Source organism: Dermacentor albipictus, chromosome 9 (genome assembly GCF_038994185.2).
Source record: "Dermacentor albipictus isolate Rhodes 1998 colony chromosome 9, USDA_Dalb.pri_finalv2, whole genome shotgun sequence".
NCBI lineage: Eukaryota > Metazoa > Arthropoda > Arachnida > Ixodida > Ixodidae > Dermacentor > Dermacentor albipictus.
In genome coordinates, this window is record NC_091829.1 from 34,548,480 (window position 1) to 34,574,105 (window position 25,626).

Genomic DNA, 25,626 nt, shown 5'->3' on the forward strand with positions numbered 1-25,626 from the left:
GTATTGTAAATACAATCTTCTATACTCCCAATATCCCCCTAACAATATTACATTCGCATTCGTTTTGCTGTACTCTCGGGTAAAGCATTGGGCATAAAATGTTAATATAGCCGAACACTGGCTGCGGTCGTGCTACGCGACAGGAGACAGTCTCCCTCGCATCATTGTTTTCTTCGCGGCTTCCCGTATCACTGGCAAGCTTTCATTTAAAAAAAAATTAGCTGAGACTCTATCTTTGCGTGCACACCTCTAGACTCGCTAGCCTTCAATCGTCAGCGCGCTTTTTATTTAAAACAAGAGCAAACGACAATGAGGCACCTGTGACGGAACACTTTATTTGACTGCGGCGGCAGGTTGGCGACTCGGTGAAACCCGGCCCTTGGTTCTCTGCGCGGGTCACCTTGGCTTGACCGGCCTACTTGCAGCGGTTGTGGTTTTTGCACGACCACAGCTTCCTGAACTTGGCCGAGTACTGGTACGGGATGTTGACGCGCTGCTTACTGGTCACCGTCGACGTGGGCTGCAGCGAGACGCCGTAGCTCCTGCATTTGCTCATGGCTGTGTACAGGTAGAAGAAGCGCTCGCGGTCGTAGCCAACCAGAGGGTTCACGCCAGAGGTGGACGTGAGGACGAGCAGCAGCCTTTCGCTCCAGAAGACCGAGATCTCGTCGGCGTAGGACAGGTGTAGCGCGCTGTCGCGTATGCCGGGCGTCAGGTACGGACCGTAGCGGGTCGCAGCGCATGCCTCGTAGCCGGTGTAGCTGGCCCGGGTCGTGTTGTCCCAGTAGTTGCTTAGCTCGAAGATGGGGGCCAAGGCGTACGCGAGCTTCCAGGTGGCCGCCACAGCGTGCAGGTAGACGGCGTCGCGGGTGCCGGGCAGCGTCGTGTTGAACAGCGCCATGGGGACGTACACGGTGTTCTCGGCGAACGAGTAGATGGGCATGGTGTCGAAAACCGAGCCTAGCCACTCCGGCTCAGTCAGGTACTTGTCCAGAGGTCGCGGTGACAACGCGGCAAGCATGCGTCGGCGCCACACATGCGAGTACATGTGGAAGACGTCGGCGTTCCGGTTGGGAAGGAGCCGCCGGTTGTAGGCCTCCAGCAGGGTGTCGTTGAGCATCCAGTGAGGCAGGAACGTCTTGAACTCCATCAGCATCAATATGCGCAAAAGCTTCTTCTTGTCCTCTGCAGAGAACTTCCAGGGAACGATGGCTCGGGTGAGCACAGTTCGCTTGATCATGCCGACGAAGCTGTCGATGTTCTGCCAGTAGGAGGCTGGCTTGGTAGCGTAGAGGTCGTAGAGGTAGAAGAGTGGCAGTGCCTCTTCTGAGAGCCGGAGGCAGACCTCGGCCTTGAGCCAGACCATCTTGTCGATGCCGGTCAGCTGGTACATGCGGGCCCTCACGATGTTGTTGGGTATCTCGAAGATGAAAGGAGACAGGTGAACCAGCAGCCGGAAGCCGAGGTAGTTTAGCAGGTGCTCGGGACCGAGGTAGCGGAAGACGAAGTCTAGCGCCCTGGCCATGAGCGGGTTTCTGAGGAGAACCGTGGCGTTTTCCGAGACGTTGGCCCTGTCCGGCATCAGCCTTCTGATGTACAGTTCCAGGACGCCCAGTTCGCCGAGCGTGGTCGTCACGTGCGAGAAGGTGCAGAAACGGCGCTCCGAAGCCCTCCTGGTGGCGTGGGCGAGGATCAGGGATACCAGCTGGATCTGCTCCTGGACCTTGTAGACGTCCCGAGATGTGTGGGCGAAGTAGAAGAACGACTCAGCGATCAGCTGCCTGTGCAGGACCAGGGCCCTGGCCTTCATCTCGAACCCGGAGAGGTCATCCTTCCGCAGCAGCAGAATTGGGTCTTCCACCTCAAACGTCCGGTGTTTGTAGCTGCCGAAGACTCGCACGCTCACGAGGGCCGCGAGACCCAGGTTGAGCGCCAGCCGAGAAGCGGTGACCAGCACGTTGGTGAAGGTTACGTCGTGGTGGAGCGGTTGGGTGTACGGCCAGCCACCCAGGCCAAACTCGGCGAGCTGCTTACGAGCCACACCCAGGCTGCGTCGCTCTCGCGAGTCCGTCTTCATGCACTGCTCGAAGAGCACGTCGTTGGCCAGGTCGAACTCGAACGTCGAGCCGTTGGCCGCCGTTGGCTTCTCGGCCATCTCGGCCAGCGCTCGAGTCAGGAGCGTGTTGAGCACCCAGTCCACCTTCTCTTCGTCGTGCGCGCTGTAGCCGCCGTGCGACCGCGTCCAGACTCCGCACGCGAACTCGTGGAAGTCGTCGCACGGCTTGACCGTGTGGTTGATCCAGCGCTGGACGGCCGCCGTCTCCTGGACGCAGTACTCGTACTGGTCGCACGGGAGCTCGGGCATGTGCGGCGCGGCGTCCAGCGGGTCGCCGCTTCGCGCCGCGAGCCTCAGGCACACGACGAGCACGACCAGGGCGATGCCGGCCGAGAGGAAGGACAGGGCGAAGCAGACGAGCTTGCCCCCGCCGCGTGGCGCCTGCGAGGTGCGGAAGTGCGACGAGCCGGCGCCCTCGAGCGAGCCGTAACGCCAGAGAGAGAGGCGTCGCTCGCGCAGCTTGCGGTCTATAGAGGCCGTCGGGTTCCACTGCAGGCTGCGCTTGAAGGACAGGCGGCCGGTGAAGATGGAGTTGCCGGCCGCCGAGCGGATCGCGGCGTCGCCGCCGTGATCCACCGAGAAGCGCGACCAGCCGCCGTAGGCCGCCGACACCGACGAGGCGGTGGACGACGAGGCCGGGCTGTGGCGGTGGCGGCCCCGGAGCGAAGCTTCCGAAGCAGCCGTGTCCAGGTTCTCGTAGGTGATCTCGGAGAAGAGCTGCTGCTTGGGAATCGGCTCCGGCGTGTCGCCGCGCTCCAAGCCATGGCTGCTGGACATTGGGCCCGCCGTTTTTGTCGTCTGAGGGGGCCGACGGCGCACACCGCCTGTAAGGCGCGCGCGAAAGACCCGTTAGCTTCTCCGACTTCAGCGCAACCCCATGTGACGAGTGGCCATAACACCCTGTCGCTCACGCCGTTATTCCCTCGCACAATGCGGACACCTGAGTTGGACCTAGTCACTGAGAAGGAGCCGTCCCGGCGACCGGTCTCCCAAGGTTGTATTCGTTGTGAGATTCCAAGGGCTGACCAAAACAAGAGCGTCAGATTTCGCGAATCATGGAGCCCTTTGTTCGACGAGTATGCTTACGTGGACCTTCAGTTGCACCAGATGTCATCCGATCAGCCCCTTTTTGTAGTGTTTTTTCGTTGTTCCTTTACTCTAGGTGCTGTTCTACAGCGACACTGCCATCGAAGGAATCAAACGCGATCTTATAACACGACGCTCTTAAGTGACAGCAACATGTACGACATTTCAAACACATCTCTGGCACGGCGACGTCGCGTATATCTGAAACCGCCAGATGTTTAAGCTGTTATCAGGGCCGGACGCAGCTATTTCATCGTAGGTTAGCGTTATACAGAACACCACTCACACAGAGTGAGGAAATAGGAAATGTAGATCCAACGCAGATGTTAGAGTCTCTGTGAAGAGAAGCTTTCGTGAAGCGCTAGATTAATCGCTATAAAACGATATGCGATGCGTACAATTGTCTTTACTTTCGCCGCCCCTAAATTCCTGCGGGGCTCCCGAAAAATAGGCATTCCACGAGGTGCTGTACCTTTTCAGGGAATCGTTTGGTTCATAGTAGCCCCTACGCCCTCGTCACGATCGGCCTCACCCCCGCCCGCCCGCAACTCCCCAAACTTTGCGCACGCTCAGTGGCTGAAAATCACGTGGTACTTATCACGTGGCGAAGGCCTGTTTCTTATGAGCCTTTTCTTTATATCCTTCATGACTGGGCTTCAAAATCTTCACGCGTAGCGCCCTTGCAGCCTTTTGCCTTCCTCCATTACCTTTCCGCACTAATTACAGCATATAGAACCGCACGACCGGTCACGGCGGAAAGACAAGTGAGCAATTCGGTCTACGCGTTTGTCGATTTAGCCACAACATACGTTCAACTGCGGGAAATCAAGGCTTAAGCGCTTGCAACTAACGGCCGCGCGTGGCAACGAGCGTTTTTAGGCTTAGCGTCAACGCAAGGTTCCCGGTTTCCCGGGGAAGCGCGCGGAACGGACAAAGGCATCGCGACGTAGGGGCGAAGAGAATTTCTCGGCCGTGCCGAGGGCTCACGTTGCGGTCCTGGATCGGGAGCTCTGGAGCCGTGCTGGTGAGCGAGCGCGCTGGGCTCACTCGTCCGCTTCTTCTGCTTCTTCTGCCTCGCGCCTCGAGTCTCGCCTGCCTCCTGCTCGTCCTTCTTCTTCGTCCCCGCACGCCGCGATGACTGCACGCGCTTGCTGCGTCAGCCAATCAGAAGCCGCGTGGCCCTGCGTGACGCAGGCGGTGCAGTCTTTGGCAAGCAATCCGCCTGGCCGTTGAGGCCGTGAAGACTCACCGTCCTCCCTCCCTACGTACGTGTAGGTTAAGAGGCGGGCACCCCAGCTCGGTGGAATAATAAAGTTTTCAATCAATCAATCAATCAATCAATCAATCAATCAATCAATCAATCAATCAATCAATCAATCAATCAATCAATCAATCAATCTTTGGCAAGCAGCAACACGCAACGTCATTTTAGACGTTCTCGTGCGTCGTTTTCGATTTCAGGCGCGGGCAAAGGAGAATCTCGGAAGAGGCCCTCCAAGTTCTGCTCAAAAACCCTCCTAGGAGGGACACAACTTTTATTTGGGTTCCGGCCCATGAAGATGTCCCAGGTAACGAAGCGCGCTCACGGGCTCGCCTGAGCACTCTACCACCGGGAAACTCTAGAGCAGCCAGTTCCAGGGATCAAAGATAACATCATCACGTAATGGGAAATCGTAGATCATTACAAAGCCGAAAGAAGAATTTTCGGCCTCCGCATCGGTCTCTCTCTACCTCTGGAGGACGCTCGCATTTGGCGGCGCATTCAGGGTAACAATTATACATCACCATATTGGATCTACTTTAACTCAGACGAGGGACTATAACGACGCCCTCTGCAAAATTTGTAAGGAGAAAGTTACGCTAGACCATGTAATATGGGAGTGTACTGGCTCCCCAGGGGCCAAGGAAAAAATTGACAGTAGAGAAGCCTGGGAGGCCTTGCTCCAGAGCGAGGCTGAAGACGACCAGCGTCGAGCAATCCACTTGGCCGTTGAGATCGTGAAGACTCACCGTCCTCAACGGGCGGGGACCTGGCCATATTGCGCAGTGCAGTAATGACGCTGTCATTGTGGCCAAAACGTGCGTACCGCGGGGTATCTGCTTTCCTTACAAATCGTTTAGTAAAGGCAGAAAGATATTGGTGCACGCTGTTCCTATATGTACTGACGTGAAAGACATGAGAAGTAAACTGCCGGCTGAGTCTCGCCATGTGCGTGCTTCAACCACAATGACGTATACTACTCGTATGGGCTCCTTCAAGCCAGCAGAGAAGGCGAACTGTAATAGACGGCATGACATGGATTCCAAGGTAACTCGTAACCATTCTCGCACAACTGTCGCGCGACCACTGTGCGACACTTGGAATCAGGGATGGCGCTAGCTTCACAAAGCTGCCGATCGTATTTGAAATCGCTGTAATACCGACAGCATCACATCCGCGGACACGCAAGGCCTTGTTATACAGTACTTCATTTTATTCATTACTGCCTTTTTGATATCTTTCCTTACATTGTTTTGTTCATTTATCATCTCACTATAGGTCCGTGGCCTATCCCCCAGAGTAGGTTTGTGCCACTGAACGAGAGATCATCACATCGTCACATTATAGATTTTAACTTCATTTCCTGAACACATAAGCAAAGTCTGCCCGACTCTTGGCCAATCCCCGCGAGTGGGCATGCGCCAAACTCATCAAGGACATCATCGTCATCATCGTCATCAACATCCTCGCTCGGGCTCGCGCCGGTGCACGAGGCAGAAGAAGCTCGCGAAGAAGGTTCAACCGCCGAGGCCACGCTCGCGCAGCATCGGGTATAGTCCGGGTCCCAGCCGTGCATCGAGGAGTTGTCGTCGGGTGCCCCCAGATACGACCTCGCCTCCTCTTCCTCTCCTCCCGTGGCATGTCCAGTCCCCGGCAGGTCCTGCGAACCGTCCTCAGGGCAGCGTGCCAACCCTTCCGCTGGCTGCTGCGACAACTGGCCGCCGCCGCCGCCGCCGCTTCCGAGGAGAACGAGGAGCAGCGTGCGAACGCGTCCGTCACGTCGTCCTGCTGGTCTCAGTTGGGCGCCTGGCTCGGGGGTCGCAAGATGGAGGCTCTGCTGTTCGCCTACACCGCGGCGGCCACCATGCCGGCGGCGGCCATCACGGCCATCTTCCGGGAGCAGTCCTGCCGGAGCCTGTCGTTCGCCAAGGGCGTGTGCGAGAACATCGCCAAGCACGAATACGAGCGGTGAGCGACGACTTGCGCGTCATCAGCGCGTGCTGGCGGGCCGTGAGTGGATAACTTTGATTGGGCGATGGTCTATAGACGAGAAAACGTGTCCGCCGCCATCATGAGTGCGCCCGCTAAATCTTTCTGAAGGCGTCAGCGTGATTGCGTGTGTATGCTTTCGTGTGTACGCTTGCGTGTTTACGCTTGTGTGTGTATGCTTGCGTGTGTATGCTTGCGTGTATACGCATGCTTGTTTAATCTGTCGACTGAGTGATTGCCTGCTCGATGGATTATGCAACTATTAAAATTCAGTTTTTTCGATTGATCTATTGATTAATGTATTGACTGATTGATTGAGTTTGACGTCCCAAAGCAACACATTGGTCTCTGAGAGGCTCCGCGGATTGATTTTCACCATTTGGTGTTCCTTACCGTGCGCCTAAACTGACCACACAGGCGTCCTGCAGTAAAACGGAATTAGGCTGCGGGGCTCAACGTGCCAGCTTAGCAGCGCGCAGGCTACGAGAGATGCCATCTAGAGGCGTGTGCTCCGGATCAATTCCGTCCATCTGGCGTTAACTGCGCGCACAGCACAGTGCGTGAGCTTTTATGCATATTACTGCCATCGGAACGCGGCCACCGCGGTCGGAAACTGAGCCTCCGACCCTCTCTACTCGGAGTGTGCGTGCGTGCGCGTGTGTGTGCGCGCGCGCGCGCCTGTGTGTGTGTGTGTGCGTGTGCGTGTGTGTGTGTGCGTGCGTGCGTGCGTGCGTGCGTATGTGTGCGCGTGTATGTGTGTGTGTGTGCGTGCGTGCGTGCGTGCGTGCGTGCGTGCGTGTGTGTGTGTGTGTGTGTGTGTGTGTGTGTGTGTGTGTGTGTGTGTGTGTGTGTGTGTGTGTGTGTGTGTGTGTGTGTGTGTGTGTGTGTGTGTGTGTGTGTGTGTGTGTGTGTGTGTGTGTGTGTGTGTGTGTGTGTGTGTGTGTGTGTGTGTGTGTGTGTGTGTGTGTGTGTGTGTGTGTGTGTGTGTGTGTGTGTGTGAATGGGTGGGTGGGTGGGTGCGTGCGTCCCTTTCTTGATGCCCGCTTGATGCTGCCTGCCTCGCAAAACGGTGCATGATATTCTCACATCGTCGTTCGCCAACACCGCGTTCCCCCCCGTATCGCGCGCTCGCAGCTACAAGGCGTACGTGGTCTCTAGCCGCTACCTGCTCCTGTCGGAAGGCTTGCTCACGATCACCTCCGCCGTGGTCGCCATCCTGGCGGGCCCGGTGTGCGACAAGTACGGACACCGGACGCTCGTGAGCTTCGCCATAGCCGGTGCCGCGGGCACCACCCTCTTGCGCGTCTTCATCGCCTTGGGAAGTGGCGACATGCTGGCCTACGTGTTTGCGGTGCTGCCCATGGTGAGAGCCGCTGCGCCGCTTGTCTTTCGAGAGCCAAAGTTTTGCTCTGCGAACCCTCCGGGGATTTTCCGGACCGTGGGCTGCTGCTGGGTGCTGCTGCTGTCTTACCGAATAGCATTATGCTTACAAAAAAAAAAAGTGCTTACGTGCGTCGTGGTAGGATCGAGCCTCGGTACCCCGACACAGCAGCCCAATGCTCTAATCATTAGGCCACAATTGCACGTATGCTACCATAGTGTCAACGTCATAATTGGCTCTTTGAGATGATCGAATTGTGCAGCACTGGAGCACGAGAACACATGCGTGTGCACCCGAGTAGATGCGAAGGGGGCTGCGTTTCGGACAGCTTGTAACGTGGAAGGTGCGGTATTACCTTGCACTGACATTGCAGTAACACAGAAACCTAACGCAGGTTTGTATTTATTATGGTTTATTATACTATGCATTCAAAGCAAAGCTTCGCTGCATGTAGATTCCAACAAGGCGCAATTAATCTGCGCAATCTTGAGATGATCCGATAGCATTAATAAAAAAGCCCCATAAAGTACAAGCCACGTGTTTTTTTGTGTGTGAGCACGCCGAAGGGAAGGGCTTCAGGTTGATCATCGGCCATGCCGTGCTTAATTCGTCGAATCATCCTCTTCGCCCTAGTTGAATTATGCTGAAGAACGTTGCACCCTGCAAGGTGCGATTCTGTCAGACAACGACAATCGTCATTATTGGCCTTTCTTTATTATTGTAGCGCACTATTCCCGGCACATCACTAGAGAGAAAGTTTCAGGCGTGCAGGATACCTGAGAGAAGTGCGTATCGGGGCCTAAGAGATTGTAAATATCTACAATATTGACAATCATCGTCGTGAAGACAGTGTTACGCTCTAAAGGGCGTAAAATTTTAAGAGTTACACTAAAGGTTGATTCACGCGACGGAACTAACGGCCGCTTCAGTTCTCGGACCGATGGTCTGCGGCACCGAATCGTACTGTGAGCGAGCTGTTCTGAGGCGCATTTAGCTCGTCGTGACCCGCCGCGGTTGCTCAGTGGCTATGGTGTTAGGCTGCTGAGCACGAGGTCGCGGGATCAAATCCCGGCCACGGCGGCCGCATTTCGATGGGGGCGAAATGCGAAAACACCCGTGTGCTTAGATTTAGGTGCACGTTAAAGAACCCCGGGTGGTCGAAATTTCCGGAGTCCTCCACTACGGCGTGCCTCATAATCTAGTAAGTGGTTTTGGCACGTAAAACCCCATAATTTTTAGCTCGTCGTAATTCGGCGCCGGCGAGGTCCTCCCCGATTCGTCGGCGTTCTTGATCGGTGACTTGGTCCATCGTGTGAATCTTGCTACGGACATCACTGGGCCTGACCAGTCGCTTGGAGGAAACACATTTAATCGAACATCCCGTTCGTCTAACAATCTCTGCGCAGGGCCTAACAGGTGGTCACGTGCTCATGCTGGCCTGCTGCTACTACGTGGTGACGAAACGCACCGAAGCTAGGCTCTTTCGAACCATCAGGTAAGCTCACTGAGTCAGCCGTGAAACTTAGCAAACTAAGTTTCTTAAGCGAGGTATAGAAACATCGTCAAAGCAAACTGTTAAGCCACTGTTAGAGCTTAAAGCATGGACGTTCTTAAGCCCACCCTACGTCGTGGTTTCCCGCTCTGATACTACTTGCTTCACAAAACTGCGGAGGAGGTGGGCGAGGGTTCACCTCCATCTTTTCTCGAGATTTGAAGCAATGCGGATGCGACAGCTTGCCAGCCAAAAGGGTGCTTAACAATCACGCACGCAGTGACTTTGTTATTTGTGTACATAGGCTCTAGTTAGGAATCTTATGCAATCCATTCATAACGGTATAATATTCTATGCAACGTACCGATTGTGGTTATCACCGGCTTTATTACAGATGTACTTCAACGCTATCCACCTTTGCGTTGGCACCACGCGAAATATGAACCGCATAAAACGACGCTCTTCCTATCACGTATGTTATATGTGCGACCAATATTGGTCCGAATGAAGTTCCTTTCTGGCGAAAGTGCGCATAAAGTGAAATAGAAGATAGTGAAATTTCGCGAAACAAACGATTCCAATTCAGGCTCGGTCAAATGTAAGTATACGCCATGGCTCAAGCAAGACCGAGCTACAGACAACATATATATATATATATATATATATATATATATATATATATATATATATATATATATATATATATATATATATATATATATATTATTGTCTATAGCTCGGTCTTGCTTGAGCCATGGCGTATATACTTACATTTGACCGAGCCTGAATTGGCTTCGTTTGTTTCGCGAAATTTCCCTATTTTCTATTTCACTTCATATATACATATATATATGACTTCAGACGCTTGATTTAGTTACTGGCTATATTCAGTTAGGACATCCACCTAAGTCCGTTAGACTGCCGTCAGCGTTAGATGTCACCCACCGTCCTGGACACTGCAAGACTACCTCAGGCCTTAGAATATTGTGCGGGATTCCAGTGAGACTTTTCGGGTCAGCGATTTGTCCTAACTTGACGTCGTGAGACTCACGCTCGAATTTTTCCTCACGGCGGATTGCGTGTACACGCATAGCAAGCGACTTGCGCGCAGAAAAAATGAGCAAAGCTTTTCAAGCTTTGATGATTATTTCTGCACTGTTTGTCAGAAATATGACAACTTCGTAGAGCGAGAACAGCGAATATGTGCGGACCATATCATGACAATAAAGTTTGTACCAGTTTATTCTTTTATGGCCGGTGCAAAGGTGGTGTGGTTTTATACAGAAAGAACTCGCAGAATATTTAAACTGCACCGGGGACCTGTTACCATTTGCGTAAGATGCGTGACTACAAGAAGGTGTGAGAAAATACGTGGAAAGAACATTAGCACCATGGAAATTATTTTTATCAAATTCTAATACCCGGCCTTATTGCTCATGTAATGTCAAAGCGGTAAGTTTAACTTGCACATCAAATTCTACACCTTCTACAATCCGTTTAAACAAAAAATCGTGTATTGGCCTATTTGAAGTGACGAATAGCCGAGGCAGGTATCGCGTTGAGAACCTGCTGCCATAAATTAAACCGGAAATGAGGCGAAATGCAGAGTTCGATCGATCGATCAATCAATCAATCAATCAATCAATCAATCAATCAATCAATCAATCAATCAATCAATCAATCAATCAATCAATCAATCAATCAATCAATGATTTATTTTCGTTCCAATAGGAGGAGGCAGGACTAAACGCCGTGAGAATGGCTTTACAAAGGACTTTGCCCCCTTCAGCGTTGTTAATCGGAATCAGCGTTGGGGTTAACACGGCATTTCATCTTCCTACATATATATATATATATATATATATATATATATATATATATATATATATATACTCTAGTTTCTGTGTACAACAATAAGCTGAGTTGTTCGAAAAAAGATAACGACAGTCTGTGTGATCGATGCCCCCCCCCCCCCCCCCCTTTTCCTTCCCTCCGCAGCTTTTCTTGCCGTTAAATTGTGATAGATAGATCTATTCTAATTGACAATCTGGTGGCTTGGTGTTCGCTGGATATTGTAATAGACAATGTGCAGATTTTGAAGATAAGTTTGAGTTTATACCGCAGCGAAAGAGAGCGGGATTCAACGACTTAAACTTGGCGAACGGGCACGCGCAGCTAGCGTTATTTTCTCGTCAAGTCCCTGACAAGATGGACACCGGACATGCCGTGGCGTCCTAGCATTCGCAACTCTGCACTGACATCTCGCTGAGATCGCTAGCTGTCGCGAACGCATCGCCGACGGTTCCGAGGACACGTCGACTCTCGGGGTGTCGCTCCATGAATCGCAGGTTTTACCTCCTCGAGGTGTCCGCGCTCTTGGGCCACGCCGTGGGCTGGCTCGTGGGCTGGCTCCTGCACTCGGTGCTCGGCCACCATGTGTCGCTGTGGACGGCGCTGGGGGTGCAGTGCTGCCTGCTGGCGACGATGTGGGCGAGCCCCTTCCACAGGTGCGCAGTCTGCTTGGTGACTTCGCTTACGTGGTTTCAAGGAGCACTAGAAAGAAACGCTCAGACGCATCTGATGAGGTCAAGACTCTACTTGCACTTGACTGGCGGAAAGGGATTAAGCAGATAGTGTTAAAGTGGCGGATACAGGTGCTAGCGCAGACGCATGCCGGGATACCAGAGGATTCAGATGCGGGGTACCGTGTGGCTGGCGACACCTTGCGGAATGCTTTAGCTGTAGCGGCAGTGTTGTGCTAGGGTACTTCGATGTTACGTCAAAAACAGATATGGCGAACCAATCTACGTTTCCCAGAGGGTGATACGTTGTTTTTTTTTACACAGGTAATCCCAGAGAACCCTTATGTAAAGGAGAAACCAGAGAACCCTCTTACCCGCCGTGGTGGCGTAGTAACTATGGCATGGTGCTACTACTAAGCCCAAGGACACGGGATCGAATCCCGGCAGCCGTTTCCGCATTTCGATGCGGGTGAAATACAAAAAACGCGCATCGTACCATTGGGCGCACGTTTGAAGAAACTCGGGTAGTCAAAAATTAACCCGGAGTCCCTCACTACGACGTGCCTCGTAATCAAATCGTGGTTTTGGCACTTAAACCCCCAGAATTTAATTTTAGAGAACCCTCTCGTGAAATGTTCCATAGAACACTGTTACTCTCCATTACTCCTTTTGTTGTTGTTGATTTTAGTAATTCTATCGCTGACAGCGTGCGTATTTTCCGTGCCGTGGTGACCACGGTTTCTAGGCACGGCGTATGGACGGACACGACGACGACGATCTTAATTGACGTTCGATTCGAAACGGGGCGCCGACAAATAGTCACATGGTCTGCTTTGAGCTAATCAGTATGCTGCAAAGTGAAAGCGACAACGAGGACAGAAAAATCGCGTTCGCCGTGACGTCAGACTGACGTCATCGCACGTGCCGGAGCTGCTTCAGCACGTCTGGAGAAATAATATAATAATATTTGGGGTTTTACCTGCCAAAACCACTTTCTGATTATGAGGCACGCCGTAGTGGAGGACTCCGGAAATTTTGACCACCTGGGGTTCTTTAACGTGCACTTAAATCTAAGCACACGGGTGTTTTCGCATTTCGCCCCCATCGAAATTCGGCCGCCGTGGCCGGGATTCGATCCCGCGACCTCGTGCTCAGCAGCCCAACACCATAGCCACTGAGCAACCACGGCGGGTGTCTGGAGAAAGGCTGTCGCTGAATAAACGGGCGCAGCGTTCCCGTTCCTGTGTGAGCGTTCCTGGCCGCCCGGCCTGACGCCGTATACCTGCCCTGTAGAAGTCGTAACACGGTATCGTATAATGGCATGGCAGTCTTGCCTTTTGCCTGTCGGACATTGAGGAGCTGGGTGTGTCTTCACTAGCCGGAACTCTGTAACCACACGTACGCTTGCGGACGCGCGTAAGCTCGCGTCCGCGCGCCTAGCGCCTGCCGCGCCTCGCGAGTAATGGCGGTTTGCATCCACAAAGACGCGCGACAGCGCGCGCTCACTGGGCTCACTCACAGACGCCTTGGTAGGCACCGCTTCGCACTTTGTTATCGACAGTGTTTCAAAATGCTTCAATTTATATAAACGTAGTTGTAATATTTTTATAGCTGTTAGAGCAGCGTAAAAAGGAAAGAAGAACCACTTTCTTGCACGATATAAATCTGCTTCACCGAGAGCTGAACGTTTCGCGCCGTAGCTGCGTAGCTAGGCCTCGGTTGACGCGAGTCAACCGAAGCGCTCGATAACAGAGCGGAGCTGTTCCCCGAGATCACGCCGCGTTTCGACGCGTGCGAGCCATGCTGCACCGTCTGCGCATGCGTGGGCGCGTGAACGCGAGCTTGCGCGCGTCCGCAAGCGTACGTGTGGTCTGGGTCCCACCAGCGACGCGCTGTCCCACGCGTCGTCGCCTCCTTCGCAGGGACTCCTCGGCGAGCACTGCGGCGCAGCCGAACCAGCTGCGGCTCCTGGTCAGCCCGGACAACGCGCGCGAGGCGGCCAAGATGTTCGGCGGCCACCGGCACATCCGGGGCACGCTCAAGCTGCTGTTCGCGCTGCAGGCGCTCATCGCCGCCATCAATTATGGTCGGTGCATGTCATCATAATCATCATCATCATCATCATCATCATCCTGGCTACGCCCACTGCAGGGCAAAGGCCTCTCCCATTCTTCTCGAGCCACTCCGGTCATGTGCTAGTTGTGGCCATGTTGTCCCTGCAAAGTTCTTAATCTCATCCGCCCACCTAACTTTCTATCGCCCCCTGCTACGCTTCCATTCTCTTGGAATCCAGTCCGTAACCCTTAATGAACACCCGTTATCTTCCCTCCTCATTACATGCCCTGCCCATGCCCATTTCTTTCGGTGCATATAGTGTACTCTTAAAATAAATAAAGAAGTCTCAGTAGTTACTACCTAGTGTCACGCCATTTCCCACACTTAGTATATAACGGCACTTCGCAACGACAGAGTTAGCAGCGTACACTTGAAGTTTAAGTGCACTGTTTGGCTATTTTATTGTGCAGTGCAGTCCATCTTTGCCGATAAAATAAATTGGCTAGGCCTGAGCAGATACTGTCGATATCCGTGACGTCACGGCGAGATAGTAGTGCGGGAACTTGGCGGCGGCGTCGCCACCCGTCTTGCCCGCGCTCATCGAGGCACCCTGCGCTGTAGAATCGAGATGAATTTTTTTTTCGAGAGAGTTGTTTTCCATCGCGAAGCACGCGGCCGCAGCACAAATATAAAATGTGCATTTCCGCCGCCAATGCACGTTTTACTTTCGTTCATGCTTCTTTTCTACCCGCCGTAGTTGCTCAGTGGCTATGGTGTTGGGCTGCTGAGTGCGAGGTCGCGAGATCGAATCCCGGCCCACGGCGGCCATATTTCGATGGGGGCGAAAACACCCGTATACTTAAGTTTCCGTGCACGTTAAAGAAGCCTAGGTAGTCAGAAATTCCGGAGTCCTCCACTAAGGCGTGCCTCATAGAGAGAGAGAGAAGGGAAGACGGAAAGGCAGGGAGGTTAACCAGACTGAGTCCAGTTTGCTACCCTACACGTGGGGAGGGGAATGGGGAGTGAAAGAGGGAGAGAACTTAGGTGTAGGATGTCTATAGTCGGGCACTCAAGTCTGTTGCCCTCGGGTAGCGAAAAAGCGCTCGAACTGCTTTCTGGGCCAATGAACTGCGAGGCCAGGCTCCCAAGATCTTCGCTTCCGTAAATGGCCTGTCATCCAGTCTATTTAATGAGAAAGTGGGTTTGGCACGTAAAACCCCATAATTTTTTATGCTTTTTTCTCGCTAAGTAAAAACTTCTCGCCGTAAGAGGGTTTTTTTGCTTACTGTATTGTAGAAATGTTAGTTTACTAACACAGCTGAAGTTATATTTTTTTATCTTTGATGTCCATTTAAAAACACTCAACGCATGGGCATCGCCTATTCTCGGTGCAGGTCCCGACGAGATCCTGTATCCGTACACCCGCCTGGTGTACCGCTGGTCGTACTCGCACTTCGCGCTCGTCTCGGCCATCGGCGGCCTGCTGGTCGGCGTGATCGGCGTGTTCGCCGTCGGCTGCATGCGCTTCGGCGGCGTCAACGACGTCACGTTCGTGAACATCGGAGCCGTCTTCGGAGGCGTCCGCGACCTCATCATCGGCGTGGCGCAGCTGCCCGCCGTGTTCTACATCAGTGAGTCACGCACACCCGTATACTGTACCTATGCGTCATGCGTAACGATGCAGAATGTTTGCACCTTTCTCGATGCCTGAACCCAACAGGTGGTCTGAAACTTGGAAAATGACAATTAAACTTGAGATAAGGCTAAGCACAGAGCAACGAACCATCAGAAAGGAAACGACGCTGGAAAAAAAAAAGAACGTCGAGGGTAGAGCAAGAGGGCGGCATGGGTTAGAGAGAAAACTCGTGCAGCTGACTTTAGTAGAGATCGGGTAGATGAGGTTGAGGTAGGCGCGCAATCGTTCTTATATTTCTGCGGCTGGAATGAGCGTTATGTGCATGCTCACACTATAAGCACATTTGTTGAATCCATCGTAACGCAAATGAAATGGGCACAAAGAAGACAATAAGAGACGCCAAGGAAGCTCATGGTGTCCTGCTTTGTCTTCTTTGTGTCTTATTTTCGCTACGATTGCTTTAAAGAGTATCAGCCAAGTTGCCCAGAATACAAGTTTTGACTAGAAGTTACTAGAGGAACACTAGCGTTTCTGCTGAGATGTTGTATGTGTTATGCACTGGAACGGACAGTAAAGGTCAAGCTAGCGTTATTTAATTTTATACTGAACACTGACAAACGCCGACGGTTTCCCGTCGGTCTCATCTCGCACACCATCGAGTTGCGACGCCTGGAAAAATCCACTGGCAGTGCTCCTCATAACGCCAACATTGTGAGACGCCTGGTGGCTGCCGGGGTGTTGTTCCTTCTGCGCAGCAGCAGCTACCTCGCGATGTACAGTCGCGGACAGAATATTATGGACCATGAAATCTAAGAAAAAGCTGAATATCTCCGCAACCTCACAACGCAATCTGGTATTTGCATTTTGGACCTCGACTAGAATATGCTAACAACGTTGTCGTGGGCAGTTTTACTGGTTACTGCTACAGGATGCTCGGGAATTGAACGTTTTCGGAGATCCCGTGGTCCATTTTATTCTGTCCGCGATTGTACGTCGTGCCAACGTGTCGCGCACGCGCTAGTTAGGACGCCGACCGAGCAGGCTCAGAGCAGCTTTGCTCGACCTGTTTACCTTCGCTATCTCTGTCAACGCTACGTCCTTCAGGCTAAACTGCCTTATATTTAGAGTACTAGCCTAAATACCAAGGAAATTAAAACGCAGTCGACGACAAGCAGAGGTTTACGTGTTGTGGTGAGATGAGGTTAGAAAATTTCTCAGCATATAGATGCAATCGACAGACGTAATACCGGGGTAATGAACGGGGATCGCTGGGAGACGCCTTCATCCTGCAGTAGACACAACAGGCTGATGATGAAGACGATGAACGTGAATTGTGTATATAGGCTCGGGAAGCGGTTGTGGATACGTTGTAGGATTAGGTTTTTCTAACAGATTCTTTTGTACCTGTGCGGCACAAACCGTGACGACGTTGGCTCGGCCATATCGCAGGCTACATCTTGGCAGTACCCCAAGGAGTCGCACCGGTGGGCCTCAAGTCGTACTTCTCCAAGCTGGTTCCTGCAGACGAATGCGGTAAGAGGCGACCGATACGGATCGATCGAGTGGACGCTCCGATAAAGTTAGCCTGCGTATTTGTTATGTATTTTCTTGCGGAGTTATGAAGTTGTAAATACATTCTTCTCAACATTCGCTTTTTTTTCTCAACATTTTCTAAAGGCATTCAGGGCCGTTCTTTAACTAAAAACTTGGTTCTATTGATATTTAGTATGTGATTTGTTTTATTAAGCGGTAGTAGTTCCAATAACATCAAGTCGGTGGTTTCATAATGGCAACGTTTGATTACGGATCAGCTTGCAAACTATAGCTTCAGCGCTAATGCAAGCGGAACTTGAGACGCCAACTTGCTTTGGACTTTATTGTTTATATGAAACTTCAGTAACCCAGGATAGCCGAGCAGGATTGCATGTTTTACTTAAGAATAAAAAAAAGAGTGAAATAATTTCTTATTTCTTTTATGTGGGCGACATCCTCCAAATATCTGAGGGCACGTCTGCGCCTACGTCACTTAGTACTTTACCCATTATCCATCTTTTTCACCCGCAGCTGGGACTACCTCGCTAAGCAGTGGATCCTCTCAAGCTTACCCCCCTGGTCTTTTCGTTATGTTCGAGATATATCCGCACTCCACAACTATTCCCGATCTCTCTACATCTACTTCTAAGTGGCTTACCCTAGCTAGCCACCGGCCTTTGATGACCGACTGTATTAGGTGGAGTCCATCGAATCAACCCTGAGTAAATCCAACTCTGAGCAAATCCAAATCCCATCCAACTGGGAGTTTTGACACTACAAGCCCTCCCTCCCCCCTTTTATTGCGCCAGCTATATTTTCTTATCACTTCTTTTTTAACTTGTAATAACCTTTCTTGACTCTTCAATCTTCTTTCTAACCTTTCTTGACTCTTCAATCTTCTTTCTTTTTTAAATGTATCCGACTCATTATGGGCGTCGGCGCTCAATCCGCGCGCCCAGGCAAGTTCATGGCCCTGGTGACCGCCTGCGAGTCGGTGTTCACCGTGCTCAGCCGAGTGGTGCTGTCATTCACCTTCGACATCGCATCGACCATCTTCACGGGCCTGCCATTTATCGTATGCGCCGCACTGGCCATACCCGTCATCGCAATCTCAGGGTGAGCATGCGCAGAGCGTCATTTTCACTTCGCAAGCAGCGTCCACCCACACGCGTTCCTTGACGGCGCCTCGATATATCGATTCCAGCGCGTTCAGAGCGCATGCGCGTTGGTCTTGACGACGCCATGACGAGCGGTAGTCATCCCTGCTTTCCCGCTGTACTGAAGTTTAAATTTACGACATTGAAAGGAACGCCGATGATTATGTCATTGTTGGTTTGTTTTTCAGTGAGCTTTAGGGAAAAGTTGGGAGTGAGACTCCTCAACCCCGCTCCTAACGTGGAATTTTTTTTTTATCTCACCTTCGTGCATTTTGGTCGCATGGGCTAAGCAGGTTTGTCATGATGCAAACTAACAGAACAAGCACAACCTGCTTCTTACCTCGATTGCACTTGTGCCCTCTAAGGAGTAATACCGGCTTGGTTTGCGGCAGCTATGGCGTAGTGAAATTCGTCGTGAAATTCATCTATTGGAGGCAGCCTTTTAACTTGTTTGTTTGCGGCGGGGCGACAGTTAGTAAACCCCTAAGTTTTGTAGCGAACAGGAGGGCCAGTTCTTTAAACATGGAGGGAGCTTGGGGTAGCGTCGCACATATGCTTGAACACAGTGCACCTTACTGCGTCTGCCAACAACGGCTGCACCAGAAGTCGCATTCTCCTACGATTACTTTGTGGGGGACGCTTTCACCTATGCCTAACGTAACTTTCTGCACGGTACCTCACTGGCGCGAGAGATGTGCTGTTTGTGCGCTCCAAAGACCGGAAGACGTGACGAAATTCCCACAGGAAGCCTGCAATTCCTTTTCTCACGTCGACTTTTGCTGGCTTAGCCAATCAGAATGCGCAGTAAGTCATGTCCCCGAAAGCAGTCGACAGGAAATACGGCCCCCAGGCACGCTTACGGGCAAAAAGTGCGTCTTCCCTCCGGGCTAGTTCACTTAGTCCTCATAACGCGTTCACCACGAAGCGCGAAGGTATGCAGGAACGTAACGTTCGTGAACTGCAAGAGCAGGTGTGGTTGTTCCGCAATGAAAATGTCAGAGCCACCGAATAATATGAATATTTTGGAAATGAGACACTTACGTGGATGTGCAAGTGTGGCTTGCGGTTTTGCTTCTAACGAGATCACTGCTCGAACACACTCTGTGGGCGAACATTCCGAGCAGATACGCTGAAAAATTGGCTTCGGCAAAAACAGGCCTGTACTACAACAAAGCATCTTTTGCAGGCAGATTGTATATTGACTTGGGCGAGACGTTGGGTATTTCATTGAACCAGCTTGCAAAGAATAACGCAAAGCAAGTTGTTATGTAGCTCTCAGCTCGTCCAATTATTAATTAGAAGCCTTGTAGTGCCTGAGGCAATCTGATCAAACTATGAAAGCGAAAGAAGCCCAAGTATATGCGTGGTAGAGCGTTGCAAAAGGTGGCTTCGTCTGGAGCACGTATGCTTAACAGAAAAGCACTCTTCGCAGAGAGGGTGCAGACACGCGAGCGGAGCAATGGATGTGTTGATACCGTGTCATTGAACCTGTTTATAACTAGTGCAGTCAGGAAACAAGAAAAATGTGCATTTTATATAGGGCTGTTACCTCGTCCTATAACAAAGGTCCGGCAGCGCCGAAGTGCATCTTTGAGAAAATAAGGACGTGTAAGGTTACTCTACTCAATTTAAGTAAATTGTAAGGCATACGTGCATATTTATATTGCACGTATTACTTCGAGGCCTCTATGAAAGTGCAGTAGAAAGTACCGTACTTCTCGTTTCACAGCATTAATTCAAACAGGCGCCCGATAAATAACAGCACCTGGGGCTCTTTGACTATTTCATAAGTCTAGGTGCGCAGGAGTTTCTGCGTCGCCTTCTTGTCGGTATGCGACCGTAGAGTCCGGCGCTCAAACTGCGTAAGGAATATGTTCAAGAGCCAAATTATATGTCAAAACTAATGTATGACGTGCATAAGATACGGGTACATAAATGTATGAAAATAAATGTGAAATTGATTCTTCCCAAACTAATCTATGAATGGAATCGCTTACCTGAAAAAGTTGTTAGTGAACAAAATAACTAGTCCTTTGTGCGTCTCTTCGACTGCCTGCTTGGGTGCTCTTACTTTTCATACCTCCGGTGTTTGATGTGCCATTCACATTAGAGAGTTTTAGCAGAGCGTTTACCGTCCGCTCCGCTCAGACCGGCCTATCACAACAATTGGCACGCAGGCGCTCAGCAAAACGCTACCGGGAACACTGACGCGCGTGCGCACAGCACACATAGCGGCAGCGGAACGTGGGACGCTGACCACGTTCCGCTAGGAACCTGATTTAGCGGTGCGTCAGGGGGCGTGTAGATGCTTTCGTAATCGTTTTACTGCCAAGCTGAGAGCACGTCAGTAGCATCTCTGGGAGACTCGCTTGTTAGACAAGCGAAATCAATGCATTCTGTGCAGCCACCGGTGCGTGTGAAACGTGTGCGGAGCGGAGCGCAAGCAAACGCTCTGCTAAAACTGTCTATTATGTCTACCGACGCCTTCTTTCGATGTTACCTTTGAAAGCTCTGTGCATCGACAGTTTATGTTGGGATTATACATATACTGTTGTTTCTCTTCGAGATGCACGATGACGACCGTATCAGCAATATTTCTGCGTTGATTTCTTTTTTATGTATCCCCCACTGTAATGCCCCAAAGCGTTGTGGGTAAAAGTATAAACAAACAAATATAATAATAAAAACGCGACATTTCGTGTTCAATATAGCAAGGATTCGTAGTCTCTAAGCCACTACTGCTGCAACTCCTATATTTTTCATTTCCATCAGTGGTACCCCATCTAGTGGCTTTTAAGGGCTAATCTGTGACCATGGTGTACGTATTTGTGCACGCGTTCTTTTTTTTTTTCGCCAGTTCTATTGGAGTGGTGGCCAGGAGAAAATATTGGGCGTTATTGTGCTGCGACTAATTCAAAATCCCTGCATGCTCTGAGTGGATTCATTTCAAGTAGTCTCGCTGAGTATTGATACGGACGACTGCATTGGGTGCGAACACTACCACGCTTGACCAGGTGTCCAACGCGCTTCGTTCCCATAGGGATTATGAAAGAATTGCTTTCGTTTCTCCTAATGCCTGCTACTAATTAATAACCAGCGACCGACCGTTAGAGCAGGGCACGGACTCCCAGCGCGAGCGGCGATCCCTGAGCAATATCGGTGTAGAGATTGGCCCACTGGAAAGCACTGGAGAGGACGGCCCACTATAGCGTCTCTCTTCTTCGCTACGATTACCCCGGGAACGAAAAGGAAGCCGTCCGCTGACCTAAAATTTGCTCACTGAGTGGATGAGTGTACTCTAGTACTGCTTGAGGCGCCCGACGTTGACAATGTCTCGTCGACGACATTGCCTTTCCGTCTTCCCTTCTCTCTCTCTCTCTCTCTCTCTCTCTCTTCGACGACGGCGCACGTCCGAAGATGGTTCAACGGGTTCGATCAGGTAGTTGACGGAGGATGCGCGTTCTACCACACGGTAGGGCACTTCATACTTGGGTAGTAGTTTTGGAGAGACCTGGTGCAGCGGAAGGAACCGAGAGACCCACAAGCGCTCAAAGAAGGAAGGTGGGCGCAAAAGCGGTGTCACCGCGAGTGTTTTTATGGCGCTCTTGGTCATTGGAGGTAAAGGACCGAGCGAAATCGCGGCACTCTTCAGCATGTCTTGCCTTGGCAGAAATGGGCGCACATTCAGATGTATCCGACCGGTATGACAGAATTGTGTCAATAGTGTACGACGGGTGCCAACCGTAAGTAAGAAAAAGGGTGAAAAGCTGGTGGTGCTCTGAGTATCGGTATTTCACGCGCAGGTCACTAAGGGCAGAAAGACGTCCCAAATTTTATGGTTGTAGGCGACGTACATAGCAAGTATGTCGCCGATTTATTCGTTGATTACACAACGTTCTGCAGGAGATACACGATACGGACGCTGCCGCAATTGCGGTTCCGAGCGAGTGTCAATCCGATGAGTAACAGTTGTCGTCCGGCCCAGGGAAGGTTGTCCAACATCTAAGGAAGAAAGAAATTCTTCTTAGAGGCACGAAAGTTGAGTCGTCTGGACCGGTGTAAGGTCGCCGGCAATAGAATAAGCGAACATATCACTGGGCGATAGGTCACACGTAGGACACTGAGGGCACTGGAACTAGTACAGTAATGGTTATCGGGCATGTCCATACTTGCACATCCTCGATCGCTTCTACATTGCCAAGACATTCCCCTCGTGGCAGCATCACAGGGTGTGGGAGCGGGTTACAAACGAAAATGGTGCTGGAGCCCTGCGTGATATCCATTGTCGCAAAAGGTAGCAGCGGACCTTTCGGAGTGAGAAAGCGGTTAGTTGGAGAGTGCAACAGCGCCGGAAATTCCGCCGTAGTACATGGGCATGACCATTCACGGGTTCGGAGGAAAGTGGGAGTCGGCTTGGACAAGTAGTATCCTCGAAAGCGAAGAAATGTCGGTGAGCGGCAAATCTAACAGCAGCGAGAGTTCTATTTCGGCTCGTGTGCAATGGACAACGGTATTCTGGTGCGAGAGAATATTCCAGCCGAGGATAACGTCATGAGAGCACGTGGAGAGGATTATGAATTCTGTGGCGTATAGAACGTCCGCAATGACAGCACGAGCAGTGCAAGCCGCTAAGGGGTGAATATTCTGAGCGTTGGCTGTGCGGAGGGACAGCAAAGCTTAGTGTCCAGAAGACATACGGCGGCTCCTGTGTCCACGAATGAAGATGCGCGAACACCGTCAACAAACACTTCGATTACGTTCGAGGTTCTGCGTTGAGGAGTTCCACATATCGACGGTGTCGCAGTCCTTGCCTCGTGGACTGCGACGATTAGTTATACAAAGCACCTTCCTAGTGACTTGACTTAACGGAAATCTGCAATGCTTTGTAACAGAATTATGTAGCTTTGCCACGTATATCGGCAGTTCATATCGTACCTAAATCGTGACTGACGCGGATAAAGTGAATCAATCACTCTACTAGCCGGCAGAAAGTTGACCCTCGGTATCCATAACGCTATCTCTCACAGGTTCCTCAACCCAACGCCGGAATCGAGCAGCTCGAGTAGTGCCAGCGTGCCTGCACCGGCTGGCGAGCGAGGTGCGGACGACGGTGGTGCCGCCGGAGCAGCCGAGGTACCGGGTTCGGCTGCCGAACCGGTAGCGGCTGGCGGCGTCATCCCCGAGCCTTTGCGGAAGCTCGGGGGTGCCTTGGCTGTGCCAGCGGTGGTGCAGGCTGCTCAGGCACAGGCGGTACGCGTCCTGCCGGCCGCCGCTCACAAGGTGGCTGCCGCCGTCCTCCATCCGGGGCAGCAGCAGCAGCGCCCCCTTCCGAAGGCGGCGCCCGCTGCTCGGTCGTGATGGGTCTGCCTGCCTCCGCCCCCGCCCTGGAACAAGTGAGGGATAAGGCCGCAACGAGGTGTTTCTCGTAGAGATTTTCTCATGTCATTTCGACCGTATTCAATACGGTTCTTTTTTTTAGTATTAGACAGAATTTGTGAAAACTTGCTTGTAACCGGTAGCGTAATTAATTTTGTACCCTTGAACTGGATTACTCGAAGCGGCGGACATTACTCACAGGAAATGACTAATATAATTGACTAATATAATAATTGACTAATAAACAGAAATCACAAGTTAACATTTAAAGTTATGATCTGACGGTACATATTGCAAATCCGGTGACTTTGGAAAATATATCCACTTAGAGCGAATACTAAGGATGACACCGATTGTACAGTATGTGCGGCGGAATAATGAATGTACGAAGTTAATGAGTGAATTTGTGTTAATTAACCCATTTGCATTTCGATTTCTTGTTGATTGCCCGTTGCCCGTTGATTTGATTAATCCAGCTCAATGGCTAAAGGTACGCCAAAGGCCACGTGCAATTTTTGAAGATTCTGTATAACCTTAAAAAAAAAAAACCGTCACGTTAGGATCACTTTGATGTGTCAAAATTTAGTTTTAAGCTCTAGAAACAGAACGTATTACGTATAGTAGCGTTTTTGGCATACTTGAGCGAGTTTTCAGTTATGTATAGTTTAGCGATCCAATTACTGATTTTCCATTAAGTGAAACTGTCAGCATTACAGGGCTAAGGCAGCCTTTAGAACAGTATGCAGACATCTTGTACATTCGTTGCGCGCCCTCTCTCTAGAGGTTGCTTGATACTAGTGCTGTATGTAAGGCACATGCCTCTAGCTTTGAGCTAAAGGGCCCCGGTGTGGCGGCTGTGCCATCAGCAATGGCACATCTTATTGTATTATCCACTTAAAGAATATTCTTCATGATCACAGCCCACATTGCTTGTCATTCTCATTATTTCAGTGTCTACTTATTTTACGCCATTTAGAGCGAATCATTTAGACACCTATACAGCGATAGTACACTTACCGTCTGCAACTTACCACTTCATAGCCTGCTTAATACAATTTTTCTTGGCACTCTTTGGCCACCCCTGGCCAATGAAATCCATGCCAACATCATCATCATCTTGTAGATTGTCTTGGCTTTCTATAGACTTCCTTTTTTTTCGTGCATAACTTACGGACCTTTCCAAAGAGAGCTGCCGTGTCGTTGCCGTAATACCCTCTGGAAACACGCATGAGCATCCTTTAAAAAAAATCAGTGCAGAAGCTGCTACATGCGTCTTTGTACTTCGGAGAAACAGTTCAGGAAGGAGGTTTTTTCTCCTCACGATGGCAACTTGCCATCCTTTGTCACATTCTTGTCACAGAGAGGAGAGGACACCTCCTTATATCTTGTCGATGACAACTTGGCAGCGAGAGGATATACTATCACAAGAGAGGTGTACTGTTACAGCAGGAGGCCTACAGAAGGTCTGTAGGGCTCCTGTTGTAATCGTATATATATATACTGACCAGAGGCCGAACAAGGGGAACATCAGCTTGGAACCAGTGTTTCGACAAGGGCACTTGTATTAGTCTTGACCTGACTTTGTCACTGTTGGGATACCTGTAGGTTATGTATGGAGTTTATCAAGCAATTTATAGAGTCTCAAAGAAGCTCACGGGCATTAGGAGACGCATAATTGCGGTACTCCAGATTAATTTCCACAACTTGGGGCTCTTTGAATCTTGCGCAAGAAATAACGGTATACGAGCGTTTCTTCTTTTTTTATTTCGCCCACGTCTAAATTGGGCCATTTTATCCTGGTATCGAACTCGCAACATCGTGATTAGTGGCAGAGCGTCATTTGCTGCCGGCCACAATCCGGCAGGTAGAATAAAACTACGAACAGCTGCTTCTGTGCTCGGTAGTCAATGTCTTTGATGAAACAATAAGATGAGACGGAACGAAAACAAATTTTGAGGCGGAACGTTGAAACGGACGAAGACAGCGGTGTGCATTGGACAGCGAGCGAAGGTCGGCCGGTAT

The 25,626-nt window shown here is 50.9% G+C and overlaps 2 protein-coding genes across 4 annotated transcripts in view; one reads left to right on the forward strand and one right to left on the reverse strand.

Moving 5' to 3' along the window:
• Positions 1 to 315: 315 nt before the first annotated feature.
• LOC135906524 (neprilysin-1-like) lies at positions 316 to 4,329 on the reverse strand. Its single transcript, XM_065437960.1, has 2 exons — positions 4,190 to 4,329; positions 316 to 2,940 (listed from the first exon to the last, which is right to left on the reverse strand). The coding sequence occupies exon 2, from the start codon at positions 2,891 to 2,893 to the stop codon at positions 416 to 418; it is 2,478 nt and encodes an 825-aa protein (XP_065294032.1). The 5' UTR covers positions 2,894 to 2,940; positions 4,190 to 4,329; the 3' UTR covers positions 316 to 415.
• Positions 4,330 to 5,893: 1,564 nt separating this feature from the next.
• Positions 5,894 to 25,626, forward strand: part of LOC135906522 (tetracycline resistance protein, class H-like) — a 75,181-nt gene continuing 55,448 nt past the window's right edge. The window contains exons 1-9 of one of the 3 annotated variants that reach the window (XR_010565757.2): positions 5,894 to 6,431; positions 7,587 to 7,815; positions 9,240 to 9,328; positions 11,674 to 11,832; positions 13,770 to 13,933; positions 15,297 to 15,533; positions 16,988 to 17,071; positions 18,031 to 18,187; positions 23,256 to 23,621. Coding sequence is in view for 1 of the 3 variants with exons in the window: in XM_065437959.2 (XP_065294031.1) it covers positions 6,103 to 6,431; positions 7,587 to 7,815; positions 9,240 to 9,328; positions 11,674 to 11,832; positions 13,770 to 13,933; positions 15,297 to 15,533; positions 16,988 to 17,071; positions 18,031 to 18,187; positions 23,256 to 23,586 (1,779 nt within the window). In the remaining 2 variants the exon portion in view is untranslated. Of the gene's footprint in view, positions 6,432 to 7,586; positions 7,816 to 9,239; positions 9,329 to 11,673; positions 11,833 to 13,769; positions 13,934 to 15,296; positions 15,534 to 16,987; positions 17,072 to 18,030; positions 18,188 to 23,255; positions 23,645 to 25,626 lie in introns of all 3 variants that reach the window. The other 2 variants (XR_010565758.2, XM_065437959.2) reach the window with 2 other exon arrangements.